The 19,498-nt window shown below is 41.5% G+C and overlaps 1 protein-coding gene across 7 annotated transcripts in view; it reads left to right on the top strand.

Annotated features, from left to right (window-relative positions):
• The window catches only part of Utrn (utrophin), a 514,855-nt gene that overhangs the window by 188,740 nt on the left and 306,617 nt on the right, over positions 1-19,498 (top strand). For all 7 annotated transcript variants that reach the window (XM_028861232.2, XM_028861242.2, XM_028861237.2 and 4 more), the window contains 8 exons: positions 399-578; positions 3,442-3,576; positions 5,611-5,760; positions 7,402-7,563; positions 8,413-8,541; positions 9,037-9,210; positions 10,623-10,778; positions 14,558-14,728. In XM_028861232.2, the coding sequence (XP_028717065.1) occupies positions 399-578; positions 3,442-3,576; positions 5,611-5,760; positions 7,402-7,563; positions 8,413-8,541; positions 9,037-9,210; positions 10,623-10,778; positions 14,558-14,728 (1,257 nt within the window). The remainder of the gene's footprint in view (positions 1-398; positions 579-3,441; positions 3,577-5,610; positions 5,761-7,401; positions 7,564-8,412; positions 8,542-9,036; positions 9,211-10,622; positions 10,779-14,557; positions 14,729-19,498) is intronic.

Raw genomic sequence — 19,498 nt, 5'->3', positions numbered from 1 at the left:
CTTCAGAGTCATGTGTTCAGACCTCCAGTGGTCAGTTAAAATGGGCTCATTTAGATCCTTACCCTGCACCCAGAATTGGAAAGTATTTCTTGTCAGTAAACGCTATTTAAGATAGCTTGCCTGTGAACTCTGGTATTACCAAAGGAAAATGTTTTGAGCACTGGGCATGCACACTGGAAACTAGAAAAGTGAGATTTTATTTTTAGCATTCTTCCTTCAGAAAAACTCAGGCTCTATCATTCTCTAAATAATGTTCTGCTCAGGCACCTGGGTGTTTTAATTTTTCATTAGTTATTTTTTTTTGAGAGAGAGAGAGAGAGAGAGAGAGAGAGAGAGAGAGAGAGAGAGAGAGAGAGAGAGAGAACACCATGTTTCAAGTTGCTCCTTTCTTGGGACAGAGGGCGAAAGAGGAGGTGCTGCAGAAGGAGGTGAGGGTGAAGATTCTGAAGGACAGCATCAAGCTGCTGGCCACCAAGGTGCCCTCTGGTGGCCACGAGTTGACATCGGAGTTCAATATGGTGCTGGAGAGCTACCAACTTCTCTGTAATAGAATTCGAGGGAAGTGCCACACATTAGAGGTATGAGATATCCCCACCCCACCCCCCAGGATACAGTCCTGAGATCCAGGCTCTGGCATGTAATGAGCATTTCCAGTATTTTGCCAAACATTGGGTTATCAAAGTAATTTTTATGGACTGAGTATATAAAAACAAGAAAGATTATTCTTTTTCTTCTTCTTCTTCTTCTTCTTCTTCTTCTTCTTCTTCTTCTTCTTCTTCTTCTTCTTCTTCTTCTTCTTCTTCTTCTTCTTCTTCTCTTCCTCCTCCTCCTCTTCTTCTTCCTCTTCCTCCTCCTCCTTTTTTTTAAAGGAGACCAAGATCTGTCTCCATTTCTTTCTTAGAAAGTTTGTTTGCAGTAATTTATTCCCTTCTTCAGGCTTTGATTTTTTTCTGTGTCCACCAGCGTTCTCAGGTTATGAAGGGGCCACAGAGTCTGTTTTAATCCTCAAATTCCTGACCATTTTCTAAGAATCTAGCCTGGTTTCCTTTACCTGGTTAACTACACAGATAGGAATTCTAATTTTTATTTTAAGTAGCATCTAAAGTTTACTGGTGGGAAAAAGAACTTAAATATGTTGATTTTTCATTGCATTTTAGGTAAATATCTCCCCCATTAGATGGAAGATATAGATTATTCTATAGGATGAATTTAATGTAGTGGTCTCTCATGTTCATGGCTTTTAAAAAAATACCTCATTGAAAGATTTAAGAAACTTTTCAACTTACTAGATTTCAATGAAACACAGCCTGAAATTAGTGATGAAATTGTGGTGAATTCTGTAGGCATGATAATGGCGGTGGGAGAATTTAAACTAAGTTTACTCATTGCTTAGCTGTTACCTGTCACCTGGCTTATTGACTGATTGTTTTTGAGGCAGGGTCTTCCCAGGTATCCCTGGCAGGCCTGGAATTCACTGTGTTGATCAGGCTGACCTTATCTGGCGGTGATCATTCTGACTTCTGCCGCCCTGGGGCTGGGATTACAGCTGTGCAGTCCCCTGCCCAGTTCTTATCTTTTGTGTTGAGAAAAATATGTAAATTGAGACCAAATAGTAAGAAAGGTGCTTGATTAGGGATGAGCCTGCATCCTGGGAGTGATTTGCTGTTACCTGTCCCTTCCTGTAAGACCTGACCATATTTCTGTCTGCTTTTTGCTAGAGGAATTGGGGGTGGGCAACTGGAAACCTTCCTTCGCTCTGAACACAAAGTCAGCAGGTGATGGCAGAGGCCTCGTGTCTGAATTGTGCATCTTTTTGTTTGGTTAAGAGTGGTATTTCTAAAGGGTGGAAAAACATAAATACACCTACCTACCCACCCCAAAGATGAATCTGTGATAGACCCTGGATGTCAGCCCCTAAAGTCCAAAATACCTTCTGTCTCTGTAGATATATCTGCTGATCTCCATTTTGCCAAACAGAGCTGATATGGAGTATGGATGGAACTGTGTCAGTAAATCTAAAGAGGACAGATTAGAATTCTGTGCTGAATGGGCGGGGTGTCAAGTAGCCAGGGCAGTGCTGGAGAGCTCACCCTGGTTGTGAAGACAAGGGCGAGCTGGCAGGCTGACCCACCCTGCAACTACCCAGGCCCAGAACCAGGGTTATGTGTTGGCTCACCCCAACATCTACCCCATCTGTGATCTGCTGGAGCACGGAGATGGGGATGAGGTGTTGGTCCTGTAGACCTAGGACTGCAGGATATCCACAAAGCAGGACAGCAGTGGGGTGTCCAGGAAGAGTCCCAGTGAGGGCCCAGAGTCGGTGGTATAGTAGAGACCAGGGGCCTCAAACCAGACCAATGATTCTTTGTGATGAATGCCTGCATGTAAAAACGTATGGACAGAGGGGTTTACTCTGTGACTCACTGTGTCACACTGCAGCTTCCATGACGAGATTCTCCCCTTCTTCCTTTTTTTTTTTTCTCTCTTAAATTTGATTTTGTTTTATTTTTGGGGGGTGATGGATGGGATCTAGAGGCATGATGTAAAAGACAAAGAATAAATAAAAAGAAAGTTAAACAAAGAATTCTGTGCCAAGTTCTCATCTTAAGTCAGATAAGTTCCTCTCATGTGGAGCCAGGCGACAGGAGGTTCTAAATGCCTGCTCTCCTAGCCTCCCCTCCTATCTCAGATTAGTGAGGGCACAGAACCTCCTGCCTCCTGTTTTGGTAAAATGGGGTCATCTTCTTACACTGGTGTATCCTTATTAACTTGGAAAGAAGTCCAAAAGGCTACAGAGATATCTGCTTCCATCATTTGTCTTGGAATTGGAATTGAGTATATCCCAGGAGACTTAAGTTTCTATAAAAAAATACCATGAATGATTTTTAACCTTTTGTTTTTAATATTCATCTATCTATCTACCTACTTACCTATCTACCTACCCACCCACCCACCTACCCACCCACCTACCTACCCATCTATCTATCTATCTATCTATCTATCTATCTATCTATCTATCTATCTATCATCATCTATTTATTTATTGGGTGGTACTACTAGATACTGGGTCTTTGCCTGTCAGGCAATCACTGTAACCACTGAACTAGTCTCCAGCTCTTGCCTTCTCTTTAAAATAAAAGAGTCTCCAGCTCTTTTTCTCCTCTTGTTAATTATACAGGTTTGTTTTTGACCTTTAACTAGGTCCTTGGAATTTATTTTAATGGAAACCGAGGCAAGCTCTTTTCCATTTCCCCCTTTCCCTCCATCTCAATTGCTCTAGTTTATTGACGAATTCAGTTTTGTTTCATTTATTTGATGTTCCAGCATCATTGCTTTCTGAACTCCTGCATTACTCATACTGACACGGAGTTCTTATTGATTGAAGGGATGACATATACTATGGATTCTCGTTCAGTTTTAATTCCCCTTCTCATTCTTTAGGAGGTCTGGTCTTGTTGGGTTGAGCTGCTTCACTATTTGGATCTGGAAACCACTTGGCTGAACACTTTGGAGGAGCGTGTGAGGAGCACAGAGGCCCTGCCCGAGAGGATGGATGCCGTTCATGAAGCTCTGGAGGTTGGCACCTGATGTCTGAGCCGCAGTTATTATCACTGTGATGAGGACAGATGTGCTGTCTGTCTGTCTCCCTGCCTACGTACATCCATCTATCTATCTATCTATCTATCTATCTATCTATCTATCTATCTATCTATCTATCTATCTATCTATCTATCTTCTGTATCCATCATCCATCCATCCATCATCCTATCTATCTATCTATCTATCTATCTATCTATCTATCTATCTATCTATCTATCTTCTGTATCCATCATCCATCCATCATCCTATCTATCTATCTATCTATCTATCTATCTATCTATCTATCTATCTATCTATCTATCTATCCCATAGGATGTGTGTGGAGGTCAGAGAACAACTTGCGAGAGTTTTTGTTTTCCTTCTACTTCATAGATCCCAGGGATTAAATTCAGGCTGTTAGGCTTGGTGTCAACATCTTTTTTTTTTAACCCACTGAGCCATCTCTTTTGTCCCTGGGGACTTTTTATCATCAGCTTTGTAAGGCAGGGGCTAACTCTGTTTTGTTTCTTTGTGGTTATGAATAAGGCATGAACCATGGTTAAGGTGGCTTCTAGTTCATTGTGTTCAGATATTAAAGGTGAAAGCAGGCTGATAGATGCTTTTTTTTTTTTTTTGAGCCACCATGTGGATGCTGGAAACTGAACTCAGGATCTTTGGAAGAGCAGCCTTAACCTCTGAGCCATCTCTCCAGCCTGATGACATGTGCAATTTTGAAGGCAGGGCTAGATGGGAGCTAGCTAGCAGGGCCGGGCTTCAGATCCCTGGGGCCAAGAAATGTCCCATAGGTTTCCTTATTCTGCAGTTTCCAGCCCATGAATGCACATGATACCGTGGTAACTGCTTCTGAAATGAGTTACAGTGTAGCCAGGAAGGTTTGCTGAGGAAGAAGAGGGAGAGCATGAATATACTTTGTGCAGAAATGGCAGGGCAATGTGGAGATCGAATGAACAACTGAATGGGAAGGCAGAGACATTCCAGGGGACCTACCTTCCTGAAGATGGATGCGCTGCAGGAGGAGAATTGTCGAAGATGGAGAGGGTGGAAACCAGTGGACACCCATTAAACAAAGAAGCTTTCCTTGTAGGAGAGTAAACATCCAGTCTAGAGATCCAGAGAATGGAGAAAAGTAAAAGGAAGCTCCATGATAAACACTTTTAAACATTTTGTGTTTCTCCTTTTTTTTTTTTTTTTTTAAATAATTATTACTTTCATACATGTATACTGCAGGGCACTATACTCAATCAAAGGGCTCATAGTCCTAACAGCTTTGAAAACAGTTTGGAACCTTAGCTCGCTCTTTCTTTCTTTCTTTCTTTCTTTCTTTCTTTCTTTCTTTCTTTCTTTCTTTCTTTCTCTCTCTCTCTCTCTCTCTCTCTCTCTCTCTCTCTCTCTCTCTCTCCCTCCCTCCCTCCCTCCCTCCCTCCCTCCCTCCCTCCCTTTCTTCCTTCCTTCCTTCCTTTCTCCCTCCCTCCCTCCCTCTCTCTCTTTCTTTTTTAATTGATTGTTATATGCAGACAAATCAAACTTCCTGTTTCTCTTTTCCCATCTGCAGAATAGGAGTAATATTCAGCCCATAAGGCTAACTGGATTTATTTCTATAAAACTGTGTACATAGAAATACTTAGTGTATTTCTGTATCATGTGGTAGGAAAATGAATCTCCACTTTCACTAATGTAGTTAACACTTGGAATAATTTTATTTGTATAGTATAGTTATGTATCACACACTGGGAATCTCTCATAAAATTAATAATTATTGGAATTATTTTATGGGATTACATTATCACTTATATTCCTGGAGATTTTGCTTTTAGTTTTATGATTTTGTTAATGCTATGGTAGCTAACTATGTGAATTAGTTATTTCCCGAATTTTTGCTGTTATTTCTTGGGTAGATTTCTAGAAAGTAGAATTGCTACTTGTCTTACTATGGCGTTTTGAAGATCTTGGCACATTTAGACTTAGTAAATGTATTATCTTTTTTTTTTTTTTTTTCTGCCCTCGCTGCAGTCTCTAGAATCTGTTTTGCGCCACCCAGCAGATAATCGCACCCAGATTCGGGAACTTGGGCAGACTCTGATTGATGGTGGGATCCTGGATGATATAATCAGTGAGAAGCTGGAGGCTTTTAACAGCCGCTATGAAGAGCTGAGTCGCTTGGTGAGAACCAGACATGCGCAGTGTGGTTAGGTAGTTAGTGCGCAAGCTGACCCGCTTGGAGCCTCCCTGCTGGTTACCCCTTGGTAATTTCTAAATTGGCCTCCGTTAGTTAAGGCTTTGGTGTGGTGGGCGTTAAAGGAGGCAGCGAATATTAATGGTTACCCGAGGGCTTTGAGGTACATATGGAAGAATAGACTTAATATTTGTAGGTCAGACGCAACTTGATGATTAGCAAACAAACACCCAAATTGCCAGGCCTGGCATGGTAGTGCATGACTTTAATCCTAGCACTCAAGAGACAGAGGCAAGCATATCTCTGAGCTTGAGGCCAACCTGGTCTGCATAGGGACTCCTAGGCCAGCTGAGGCTACGTAGCAAGATATTGTCTCAACAAAACAAAACAAAACCCAATCTTGTCAGTGGATGTAGCCCAGTGGGAAAGTACTTGCCTGGCATGTATGTACAAGGCCCCAGAAATTCCCAATACTCACCCACCCCTGTATTTGTTATTATTTCTATTTGTGAACTATGTGATTTTCTGTAAGGATCATATTACAGTTAGGTTAAGAGCATTGACTGCTCTTCCAGAGGTCCTCATATGGTGCATCACAACCAACTATAATGAGATCTGATGCCCTCTTCTGGCATGCAGGCAAGCATGCAGATAGAACACTATACATAGTAAATAAATAAATCTTAAAAAAAAAAAAAAAAAGAATAGTAACTCCTATATCTATATCCTAGGAACTACTAGGGCCACCAGAGTGTATTAACTATTATGAAAGCAACAGCACTTGGCTCATATCCAAGGTTGTATCTCAACATGCATGTTCATATCAATTTAAGAGAAAAGGCATTGTTCTTTTGTAAGAAGGTTGAGTAGATAATTAGATAGCTTTTACAGATTACTAAATAACAACTGTTAAGATTTAGACTATAAATAGCACTGAGCTTAATCCAAAGATGTGAGGCAATTAGAATTTGTTCTCAATTTTAGAAAAAAATTTAGGTATTTATTCTCTTGATAGACATCCTTACTACATCTCATTATTATCATTATTATTTTTTTGCAAGGCATTGGTGAGTCTTAAAATTGTCTTACATCTCTAATAAATAAAAGAATTTAAAATAAATTACAAATTTTACTTAATTTAAAACATTTTATGTATGTGAATGTCTGCATATACATATGTGCACTGTATGTGTGTCTGGTGTTCATGGAGTGCAGAAGAGGGTGTCAGATCCACTACAGTTGGAGTTACAGATAGCTGTGAGCCACCAAGTCCGAGGAGGGACCAAAACCCTGGTTCTCTACAAGGGCAATAAGTACTCTTAACCATTGAGCTGGTCCCCTAAAATGACATTTTTATTCTTTGTTTTATATGTCCCACAGGAGATCTTTCCATATTTGTGTTTTGTCATATGCATTAACAGAAAGGAGTAAAAATGAGAGATTCAGCTGCTTTGTCCATGAGGCCCTGGAAGAACATTCACACTCTTATTATTGATAGTAATTATTTATTTATAAGGAAAGCTCCAGTCTTGAACCAGTACTTTATTATAATCCTCATGGCCAGAAAGCACATTCAGCTATTTATATTTGTGCTGAGCAGTTACAAAGGAAATGTCTGTTCTCTGCAGGCGGAGAGCAAACAGATTTCTCTGGAGAAGCAGCTCCAGGTCCTCCGTGAAACTGACCACATGCTTCAGGTGCTGAAGGAGAGCCTGGGGGAGCTGGACAAACAGCTCACCACATACCTGACGGACAGGATCGATGCCTTTCAACTGCCACAGGAAGCTCAGGTATTGCCTCGAAGTCCGGAGCCTCTGTGTTCTGAGAAAGCGCCCTTGTTAGCCAGCCCCTCAGCTACCGGAGCCAGGAGAATGATGGACATTCTTGATGGAACAACCTCTGTGTTTGAACTGTTCTTGTTCCTGTGTGGGAATTTCACACATCTTCTCTTTAACATTTTATTGTTGTATGTGGATGAGTGTTCTGCCTATGTGTACATAGGTACACTGTCTTCATGCCTAGTGCCTGCGGATTCTAGAAGAGGGCATTGAATGCCCTGGCACTGGAGTTAGACTGTTGTAAACCACTGTGTAGGTGCAGGGAAATGAACCTATTGAATGAATCCTGTGGCAGAGCAGCTAGTGCTCTTAACAGCTGAGCCATCTCTCCAGCTCCTCTCCCCTATTTTCTACATTAGAAATGGCCTATTATTATTATTATCATCATCATCATCATTATTTAGCTATAGAGTTTAGCAGTATATTCTGTATAAACCAGATGTGAACATCAGAAATGACATGCAAAGACACACAGTAGTTTATAGTGCCAAAGTCTATGTTACTGTCATGTATCCCACAAGCTTATTACAGTGTATCAAATACAGGATTATGTATCCTATGACTATATCAAACTTCTGTATTATTATTTCTTTATGTACTTTGTTGTATAAAGACAGGATATCATTCTGTAGCTCATGCTTGCCTGGAAGTTACTGTGTATCTGAGATCAACTTTAAACTCACAGCCATCCTCCTGCTTCAGCCTCCAGAGTGCTAGGATTGCAAGCATGAAGCACTACCCCAGGCTTCTTTGTGTACTTTAAAAACACCACCCCCTTTCCCTTTGTTATCCTCCTGGTAGAAGATCCAAGCAGAGATCTCAGCCCATGAGCTCACGCTGGAGGAGCTGAGAAGGAGTCTCCGCTCCCAGCCTCCGACCTCCCCTGAGGGCAGGACCACGAGAGGAGGAAGTCAGATGGACATGCTGCAGGTAATGACCAGGCTTTCCCTTGGCTTTTTATATATGGTGGGCATAGAAAAGTAAGACAGAAAGGCTTGATTCCTTGGGTACCCTTGCTCTGTACCATGATGCAAACAATGGGGGTATGAGGGGAGTATTAAGGGCTCACTGGGTGCCTTTGTTCTGTACCATGATGCAAATATGGAGTGTGAGTAGAGTATTAAGGGTTCATTGCATCCCATGGCAGCAGAAGCAGACTGTTATCTGGGCAACAAAATAGTGAGAAAATTCATAGGCTTTCGTTCCAGAGACACCATCTCTATCCAGATTTATTAATTTGAGATTGAGATATTAGATGTTGCTCATCCATGGCACTGAGCAGTTCTTTTACGTGATCAGAACCTCCCTAGTTCCTCTGGGGTTTCCTGGGTTGGCCTATAATTTGAAAAGTTTTCCAGCATTCTGTGTTATCCTAATACTGAGTGAGAGAGAGCATGAGTGGCTTACTCCCATTTCCACAAACAGAGGAAACTTCGAGAGGTTTCCACAAAGTTCCAGCTTTTCCAGAAGCCTGCGAATTTTGAGCAGCGGATGCTTGATTGCAAGCGTGTGCTGGATGGAGTGAAGGCCGAGCTTCACGTCCTGGATGTGAAGGATGTGGACCCTGATGTCATCCAGACCCACCTGGACAAGTGCATGGTGAGCCGGAGGGCAGCTCACATGGCCGGAGCTGCTCTTACAGTTTAGTCCAGAGCATCTGTTCTGTCCTTGTTGAAAGATGGAGAACATGTTAAAAAATAAGAAAAATAGCTTTCCCAGGAAAATTAGAAGATAGAAGAGAAATAGGAGGTGGTGAAAACAAGGGTTATTATGGTCTGTGCAGATAAAGGCAGTAGATTAAGCACATAAATAACATGTATTAAAAAACAAACATGTAAATCACAGCATGAAGTGGGCAGAACCTCTGTAGGATGCACTGATAAGCTAAACCTTCCATAATAAGTTTGAAGTCACTAGACATATTCTATCTAATATGAGTATCAGGAATATTATAGAGTTAAAAAATGCTCTTCTGGGAAAATGATACTTAAGTCAAAGTTTAAACTTAAGATGGGAAGAAAGGAATGATAAGACCTTATTCTTTCATTCTTTGTAGTTATGAACAGAAAATTTTAAATGATGTTGGTGAGAGAATCTGAATTTAGCCTTATTGTATGCCTGGCAGTCTTCTGAGAGGAGGTCAGGAGGAGATATTGGTGCTTGTTGAGGCCATCATTTCAACTGTTTGTTTTTTGTGTGGGTGGAAGAGTACATGAATAGGACACGTTTGAATTACATGCATGTTGACATCACAGATACTGGCTTTGTGTCCTTGAGGTGTTTTGGGTTGGATGCTGATATATGGATAAGCTGCCCAGACAGAGTTTGGGGGGGTCAAGGTGACAGGGATCAAGGCAGTTTGGAATTGACATGTTGTCGAACTCCTATTTCATAGAATCATGACCACCCTGGTACTTTAAAGTTTTATGTATAGTTACAGGATGCAAATTACACTCATTGGTAGGTTTGCTTTCTCAGAGAAATAGTCAAGTAAGTGTTAGGGATTCCACATTCCTTCAGGCACAGATCACCAGGGGTAGCTGTCTTCTAGTCATGGTGTTAGAATTATAAAAGTATTCTTTGGGTGCAGAAAACTGAACCAAGGACCATGCATGTGCTTAGTAAGCCTGCGTGTTCCTGCTGAGAAGTCGGCCAGCCCTACAGTGTCGTTCTACACAGAGACATTCCAATTCACCTCCTGCTGTTTCCCTAGTTTTTGAAGGAAGCATGGTTATGACAAATGCCAGGATTTCTACTGACATTTAATATACACATCTTGTTTTATAGTTAAACAAAACCAAACACTGTTAATTTGCTGTCTCATCTGATTTGGAAAGGTGTTACAGCCTTGACTTCACTTGGCTCAACCTTCAAACCATATTTGAGAAAGATAATGCCCTTTGAAGTCTGGGCTGAGGGATTAGCTACCCAGCCATAGAAGCTGTGCTCTGAAATGATGCCAGATGGGGACTGTTTCTGTTAACAATGTAAAATGTTCCTCTATTTTGAAGAAACTATATAAAACGTTGAGTGAAGTCAAACTTGAAGTTGAGACTGTCATCAAAACCGGGAGGCACATTGTCCAGAAGCAGCAGACGGACAATCCGAAAGGCATGGATGAGCAGCTGACTTTCCTGAAAGTTCTCTACAATGACCTGGGTGCTCAGGTGGGACATTGCTCTCTTTCCCCCTTCCTATCTCTCTACTTTTCCATCTCTCCCTCTCTTGATAGCTATCGTATTTTTATTCTTTACATGCATATTAATAATATAATTGTTAGTAGTTATATAGGCATTTATTTTTAACATTTAATACAGAACAATATGTATATTTTCCATGGTTGATGACATTTTATAAGTTATTCTAAGGAAACTCAACAAAGTAATACTTACTGCAAAAATCTTACTTGCTTTGGATTTCTAAAATGAATAGTTTACTGAGGTGTGTTAATGTCAGTATCTAGTAAATGTTGGGTGATAGATAGTCCTTACTAGTCTACTGTCTAGTAAATGTTAGGTGGTAGATAGTCCTTACTAGTCTCCTGATCTAGTAAATGTTAGGTGGTAGGTAGTCCTTACTAGTCTACTGTCTAGTAAATGTTAGGTAGTAGGTAGTCCTTACTAGTCTACTGTCTAGTAAATGTTAGGTGGTAGGTAGTCCTTACTAGTCTACTGTCTAGTAAATGTTAGGTGGTAGGTAGTCCTTACTAGTCTCCTGATCTAGTAAATGTTAGGTGGTAGGTAGTCCTTACTAGTCTACTGTCTAGTAAATGTTAGGTGGTAGGTAGTCCTTACTAGTCTACAGATATAGCTCAGTTGGTAGCCAGTAGTCCCCAGATACCATCCCAGCTTCATCTCTTACACTGCTGGGTTATAGGAATGTGCAACCATGTCAGGTGTTTTGCATGGTGTTGGGATGGATTTGGGGTTTTCACGCATGCATCGCACGTTCTTTCAGTCACGGGGTCGTCTCTCCGGCCTCTAGCTCAGTTGGGAAGCTGCACTGAGAGAAATGAGAACGGCTGTGAGGAGACCAGCGGGGACCTTCCTGTGCTCTTAGTGAGAAGTGATGGTGCCTGGAGTGGGTTTGGGGTCGGAGATTAGAATGGGTTGACTTCAGACCCCTGTAGGAAGTGACGTCAATGTATCTGTGATAGAATAGCCTGTTGTTAGAGGGGAGGGGAGATAAGGCATGGCCTTTATGGTTTAGGTTTGCTTCTGTGGATGACTGTGGTGCCATCACGGAGCATTGGGGTGATAGAAAGGTTGAGAGGCATGCAGAAATCATATGCTTATGTTTGATATTTTGATAAGTTATATGCTTATGTTTGATATTTTGACATTCTAGCTCCTTTTTTTGGGGGGGGTGGTTGATATTTGAGACAGGGTTTCTCTGTGTAGTTTTAGTGCCTGTCCTGGATCTCACTCTGGAGACCAGGCTGGCCTTGAACTCACAGAGATCTACCTGGCTCTCCCTCCCAAGTGCTGGGATTAAAGACGTGCACCACCACCACCTGGCAATTCTAACTCCTTTTGAGAGAAATGTCAAGTACTTAGGCACCAAGGCAGTGGTTCTCAACCTGTGGGATGTGACCCCTTGGGGAGGGTCAAATGTCCCTTTCATGGGGTCACCTAAGACCCTTTAAAAACACAGATGTTTAAATTATGATTCATAATGTAGCAAAATTGCAGTTATGAAGTAGCAATGGAATAATTTTATGGTTTGGGGTCACCACAACATGAGGAACGGTATTAAAGGGTCATAGCATTATGAAAGTTGAGAACCACTGTATTAAGATCTGGAGAGGACATCTGGGCTGAACAGGTGGATTTTCAGAGTCATCTCCATATAGGTGGTAAAGTTTTCAGGACTAATGAGATTATTTAGGTGAGGGGAAAAATGAGGTCATCAACTAAGTATTAGGAATTAACAAAAGGAACTTTAAAAGAAGTAACAAGATAACAAGATGTGATAGGCGTACCATAGGGATGAAATCTGGGAAGCCCGGGGAGGTAGTATTTCAAAAATGAGTTCAATCATTGTTTTTGTGACGACTGTGATGACATTAAAAAAAGGTCCATTGGATCCATCTGCTGCCATTGGGGTTGTTACTGAATTTAGCAAAGGACGTGTGAGAAGTCAGGAAATAGTACCACACTGTGGGAGAACAGCTTTGGTCATGTGATAAAAGTAGAGAATCGGTCTGTGTGTTCTTTATAAATTGACCTATGAATTATTTTCTTCCTGATACACAGATCTTTGTTAGCATTAAGTTTGATGATGATTGTATAGCTGTTTGGGCATGCCAAAGTCAGAGAATCATCATGTAATTCAAGTGTTTATCATTTATATCTGCATTCAGGTGCTATTAATTTAGTGTTACATGTTTTAATTGAATCCCATGGGAAAATATTTCAGTTAAAAAATTAGTAGTAACTGTTTGGGCATAAAAAAAATGAAACTGTACCAAAGAAGTGAGAGAAATGAAGTGTGATCCCATGTTACCTTTGAACTAAATTTGGTCTCTCTGTCATTGTATATCATGTAAGAAAAGTTCATCTCAAATGTGACATACCATCCCCCACCTCTTACTATCTGTATACTTGTGCTTATCAAAGTCAGATGTCAGTTGATTTATGTGTTAGGTAGCCATGCCCCCTAAGGGAGTTGAATTCTCTCTGCTTTCTGGTTTGAGCCATGGCTCTGGTTTAATACCATCATGTCATTTAAGGTGTTAAATCTGTTAAATTAATGCCTCCTTATTTGGCCTTGGCCTCCTTAAATTCTACCTTCCTTTATGTGGAAAGTGGTAAGAGTATTGCTTATCTCAGAAGCTGTTGTGGTGTTTTATTGCATGACACATGTAAGATTCATTAGCACAGCCTGGAATCTGCATGAAGAGGTTGATGAGGGGCTAGGGTGTAGACTGCTTGCCTCGCAAGCTCAAAGGCCTGGCCTCAATCTCCAGTACCACATGAATGGGGCATGGTGACTATGCCTATGATCCTAGCACTCAGGAGATGGAGGCAGAAAGATCAGAAGTTCAAAGTCATCCTCAGGTACATAGTGAGTTGGAGGTCAACCTGGGGTATTGAGTGCCCATTAGGAAAAAAAAAAGAGGATGAATGTTAGTTGATGTATTTTGCTTTAGAAGAAGATTCTAAAGAACAATAAGATTCATGGTGTATAGTCATCTACTGCTTTTTTAAAAGTCTCATGGTTAGTAATAAAACATGTAATTAGGAAAATAGTACTTTTTCTCCTTTACATGGCTGCCTCCCACTGTATATATGTTTTCAAATGGAGAGAATGCTAAGCCATCTTCTCATTGAAATTGTAATATGTACTGATGATTGGTTTCTTAACTTTGCTGCAAGGCCTGAGCCAAGTCCCTGGTGTAAGCATTTCCCTCACATAGTTCTTAGAGCAGTCTTGGGGCCGGGTTCTGCCTCCCTCCAGCATAGAAGTCAGTGGTAGAGCCTGGGGTGCACAGCCCAGGATTTCCCAACACTCGCCCGCTACAGCATATGGAAATGCAAGACCCAGGTGGTGCTGAGGTGATGGAGAGGAAGGTCACGGATGTCTTGGGGCTGACTATGAGCCAGTTTGCATCCTTTCTGGATTTGTCCTCATTCATGGTCATACTTCTCTTATGGTGTCATTGGCTCCTTGTTCATCCTTCTCTTATCATGTGCTTGGCCCCCTTGTTCATCCTTGACTTACTCAATATGTCCTTGGTCCCCTTGTTCATCCTTGGTCCCTTTGTTAATTCTTGACTGACTCAATATGTCCTTGGTCCCCTTGTTCATCCTTGGTCCCTTTGTTAATTCTTGACTTACTCAATATGTCCTTGGTCTCCTTGTTCATCCTTGTCTCATCTTGTCCTTGGTCCCCTTGTTCATCCTTGACTTACTCACCATGTCCTTCTCCCTCCCACCTTGTTCAGGTGACCGAAGGGAAGCAGGACCTGGAAAGAGCCTCTCAGCTATCCCGGAAGATGAAGAAGGAGGCCACCATCCTCTCTGAATGGCTTTCTGCCACAGAGGCAGAGCTGGTGCAGAAGTCCACGTCAGAAGGTGTCATTGGTGACCTGGACACAGAAATCTCCTGGGCTAAAGTGAGTTTCACTTGGGATGGCCTGCTGGTGTCACACCTGTGGTGTTGGTTTGGGCCAGTCTGGGTGAACGCTGTCTCCATTTCGTATTAACTGTAGCCTCTGCTGTTCTCCATTACCTCCTCTCCTGTTGTTCTGTTTGGGGAAGAATATTTTAAATACAATTTGTTTGTTTTCAGGGAGGGTTTCTCTCTGTAGTCTGGGCTAGCCCTGTGCTCACCGTGTATCACAGGATGGCTCTAAATCTGCAGCAGCTCATCTTCCTCAGCTCCTCAATGATGGGATTATAGTCATGTGCAAGTATGCTCAGTAAAACCAACCATTTTAACAGTATGGGGTATGTGTGTGTGTGTGTGTGTGTGTGTGTGTGTGTATGTATGTATGTGTGTATATGGATGGATGTGTGTGTGTATACTGTGTATGTGTTTGTGAGTATGTGTACTCTGTGTGTTTGTGTGTGTGTGTATATGTGTGTGCGTGTGTGTGTGTGTGTATGTAGACCTGAAGTTGACATCAGATGTCCTTCTCGGTTGCTTTCTTTGGGACAAGTTCCTTTTTTAAAATGAAGTTTGCCGATGTCCTTCTCAGTTGCTTTCTTTGGGACCAGCTCCTTTTTTAACATGAAGTTTGCCAATGTCCTTCTCAGTTGCTTTCTTTGGGACCAGTTCCTTTTTTATCATGAAGTTTGCCGATTTGGCTAGACTGACTTGCTACCGTGCTCCTGTCTCTCCTTTCCCGGTGTTGAAATTACCGTCATGTGCTAGTGTTCCTGGCTTCTTACATGTGTGCCCAGGATCTGAACCCAGGTCCCCATTATTGTTCAGCAAGCACTTTACCAACTCAGCTACCCCTGCAGCCCAACAAAGAACTTCACCTTCCTTCCACAAGCGTTAAACTCAAACGGATCATGGAGGCCGTTTACACATTGTGCTTAGGTGATACTTGAAAATGTTATATTAGAAGTTAACCACCTTAGCTGATCATCATGGTGCATACCTTCAGTTCCAGCACTCTGGAGGCAGAAGCAGGAAGATCTCTGTGAGTTCAAGGCCAGGCTGGTCTACCTGGTGAGTTCCAGGACAGTCAGGGCTATGTAGGTAGACACTGTCTCAAAAAAAAAAAAAAAAAAAAAAAAAAAAAAAAAAAAAAAAAAAAAAAGATTAAACACCTTGAAAATCTATGACACTTTCTCCCACTATTCAGTCTTTGCATTATATATAATAATTTTTATACTAATTAACTATATAATGCAAAATAAATAATGCAGGGATCATCATAATTACATAACTTAAAGACAAATTCACACGACAGTTTTCTTTAGCCCTCTAGCTATTTGGAATAAAGGGTTAACTTGTACCTTCTTGCTTCCGAGCTGCACACAGGATTGAATGGGTGGGGGGGCAGGGGGAGGTTCTGTTTTCCTCAGTTTGCTTCATGTGAAAGAGGCAGGTGTGCCTGAGAGCATGCAGAGGATAAACAATGGCTACAGAAACGTGTGTTACACAAAGTCTCTCTGAGTGTCCTCTGTACATGTTTCCTGTGACCTCCATGGGAAGGGACTCTGAGGCAGCTGAGTAACACAGCTCTCACCTGCTTGAACACTCTGTGGAGGGGACACTTGGGAGAAAGTCAGGCTGTCACCCTGGAAAGAATACTCCAGTTTAGAAAACAGCTCCTGGAAAGGGTAACTGTGCCGTGGGTTCTGTGAGGGATGGGGAGTAGAGAGGGGTGGGATTGGGTTGTGTGGGGGTGAGGAGTGGAGAGGGGTGGGATTGGGTTGTGTGGGGGTGAGGAGTGGAGAGAGGGTGGGATTGGGTTGTGTGGGGGGTGAGGAGTGGAGATGAATGGGATTGGGTTGTGTGGGGGTGAGGAGTGGAGAGGGGTAGAATTAGGTGGTATGGGGGTGAGGAGTGGAGAGGAATGGGATTGGGTTGTGTGGGGGTGAGGAGTGGAGAGGACTGGGATTGGGTGGTATGGGGGTGAGGAGTGGAGAGGGGTGGGATCGGGTTGTGTGGGGGTGAGGAGTGGAGAGGGGGTAGAATTGGGTTGTGTGGGGGGTGAGGAGTGGAGAGAGGGTAGGACTGGGTGGTATGGGGGTGAGGAGTGGAGAGGGGTGTGTAAGGACAATGAAGAACACTGAAGGTCACCAGTGCCTTCTGGATGACTGAAAAAGAAAAGACCAAACTTGATTTGGTTAAATCCAAGAAGATATGATCTTCTTTGTTCAGTACACTTTGAAAATAATTCTTCCCTCTCTTCCACCATTGTATTCTCTCTCCTCCCCTCACTCCTCCCCTGCCATCCTTTCCTTTTAGACTGGGTGTCAATATGTAGCTCAGAGTGGCCTTGAACTCTTGATGCCTCAGCCTCCCGAATGTGAGGATTACAGGCAAATGTCATCAGGCCTGGGCCCATTTCTTTCTTTATTAAATCTATGATGTTCCCCATTTCACATGAATCACATACTTTCCTTGGCTTTGGGAATTACTAGAGTCGCAATTTGTGCTTTGGACCCAAACTAAAGTCAAACAAAAGCTATTGTGATCTTGACAAGTTTTTCCCTTTTTAACCTCTGTTTTTCTGTTATATATTAGAGATGAGTAGAGTGTTTCAGTTGTTTTGTTTTTTATTGCCTTGTTTCTCCACTCCTGGCTGTTTAATTTCCCTACCCCCCATTTTCATTATTATGTACAGTTCCACGAAGAATAGACCCGTAGCCGAATCTCAGCATTCTGCTGTTGTTTCCTGAGTCTGTTTTAGCAGCCCGAAAGTTCTCAGGCTAAAGGAGACACCCATTTTAAAGTCTCATGCATGCTGTGAGTCTGTCCTTTAGGGACACTTGAAGAACCACTTGTGTGTCAGTTCCTACCATTTTTTGTTGTTGTTTGTTTGTTTTTGTTCTTTGAGAACACACTTGACAGTGGTACGAAAGCCCCATCTCTGATTTATTTTAATGAGAACTTTTCCAAAGCTTATAGGCCACCTGCAGCCCTTTTTGAAAAATACTCTTCCTCTAGTTTTGACCATTTTTAAAAATTCCCATATTAGTCTTTTATTTAGATTTCTTTGTTAGGCTTAGTAATGCTTAGCGTGCTGTGTAGTATTAAAAAAAAATCCCTTTCTTTGCCATTGGAGTTGACTTTCTGCCCTTTAATTTTCTTAAATAAACACTTGAGTATTTTTTTAAAGAAAGGAATGATCAGACTCTCGTTGCTGTTGTCTTCAGTTTCACAAGGGCTGGCTCTGCTCTGAGGTTCCGTAGTTTCTTCACGATCCTTTGTGTTCTCATCCTTTCAACCTTTAATGCTTTAATCCTTCTAGAGTTTAAGTTGCTGTGTATCAGGAGAAAGGCTCTGAACGTCTTCTCCGATAACTAACCGATGGTGCCGGCATTGTTTATTGAGCTATGAGTTCATTTCCTCCAGTCTAACGTGGAGTTGACAGCCTCTGGCTGTATTCTGTTGTACAGTTCTGACCGGCTCCCCTCCTCCAGTTCCAAAGCTGTTGAGCGCTCTCATTTTGGTGTCCATTTTATCTCACGAAAGGGTCCTTGTCTTTATGACTCTGTGGTTGATGTGCTTTTATAGGAATGGTCACCAAATTGGTAGAAAAAAAATTGTGTTGATTTAGTTCCAATTTATAGATTTGTTAGATGAGACTTTATGTTTTGGCTTTGTATGTGTGTGCGGGCGTGCAGATGCGCAGCTGGAGAAATGCCATACAAGTGTTCTGCCTGCCTTGTTAAATCTTTTCAAAATTAAATATTTGTTGTTATTGTTGTTATTATTATTATTATTGTGTATGTCTGTGTGTGTGCATACACATGTGTATGTGAGTTGAATGTGTAAGTGAAGGCTCACTTGTGTCATAGGACAGATGTAGAGGTCAGAAAGTAACTTCCAGAATTTGGTTTTATCTTTCTACCTTCACGAGGTTTCCAGGGATTGAACTTGGGTTTCCAGACTTGCACAGCAAGTGCCTTTCCCTGCTGAGCCCCAGGTGTAGCCCAGGCTGGCCTCACCTTGAGATCTTCCTGCCTCTTTGCCTTCAGCATATCCTACCAGCATGTACCACCACGAAAGGCTTAAATCCTTATTAGTATGTTACGTCTCAATTTTCCCCACCCCCTAAATTCTTTCTTTTCCATATAACGCTTGATTTTTTTCCTTTATAAACATTTCGCATATATACTTGTCTACCTATTATATACTATTTTGTTTTATTACCATGTGAACATGCACATCTTTTTTAACTAATTGCATATATGTACATATGTATATGTAATGTATGGATGATGTTGACTTGTTTGTATTAATATTTGATCATCCTTTCTGGTCTTATAAGTTCCATTTTTTGTCAAATATCATTTTTAAAGACAGACTATATACAATGGTGAGCTCGTCTCTTGTAAATTCCCATATAATCCTTTTGAAAATTTGAAGTAGTGAGGTTGGAATATATAAACCACACAGTACATTCTTGTCAGTGGAGTGGGAGGAACGTTCATGTGAAACATAACCACCCGCCTTTTCAATGATGTGTTTTCAGATTTAAGGAATGCATTTATCTTATAACATTTCTAGTTTCTTCACTTAAATATTATGTACAATATTTAAAATTAAAGTTTAAGTGGAATTTTTATTAGTGAATTTAGTGGGAATTTTACTCCATAGATTAAATATTCTTTTCAGTATTCTTTATTATAAAACCCACTAGGAATGTAAATATATTTTCATTTATTTTATTTTACAATACCATTCAGTTCTACATATC

Source organism: Peromyscus leucopus, chromosome 8a (genome assembly GCF_004664715.2).
Source record: "Peromyscus leucopus breed LL Stock chromosome 8a, UCI_PerLeu_2.1, whole genome shotgun sequence".
In the NCBI taxonomy this organism is placed as follows: Eukaryota; Metazoa; Chordata; class Mammalia; order Rodentia; family Cricetidae; genus Peromyscus; species Peromyscus leucopus.
Note: the sequence above shows the minus strand (reverse complement) of the source record. Positions and strands in the feature narration are given on the sequence as shown.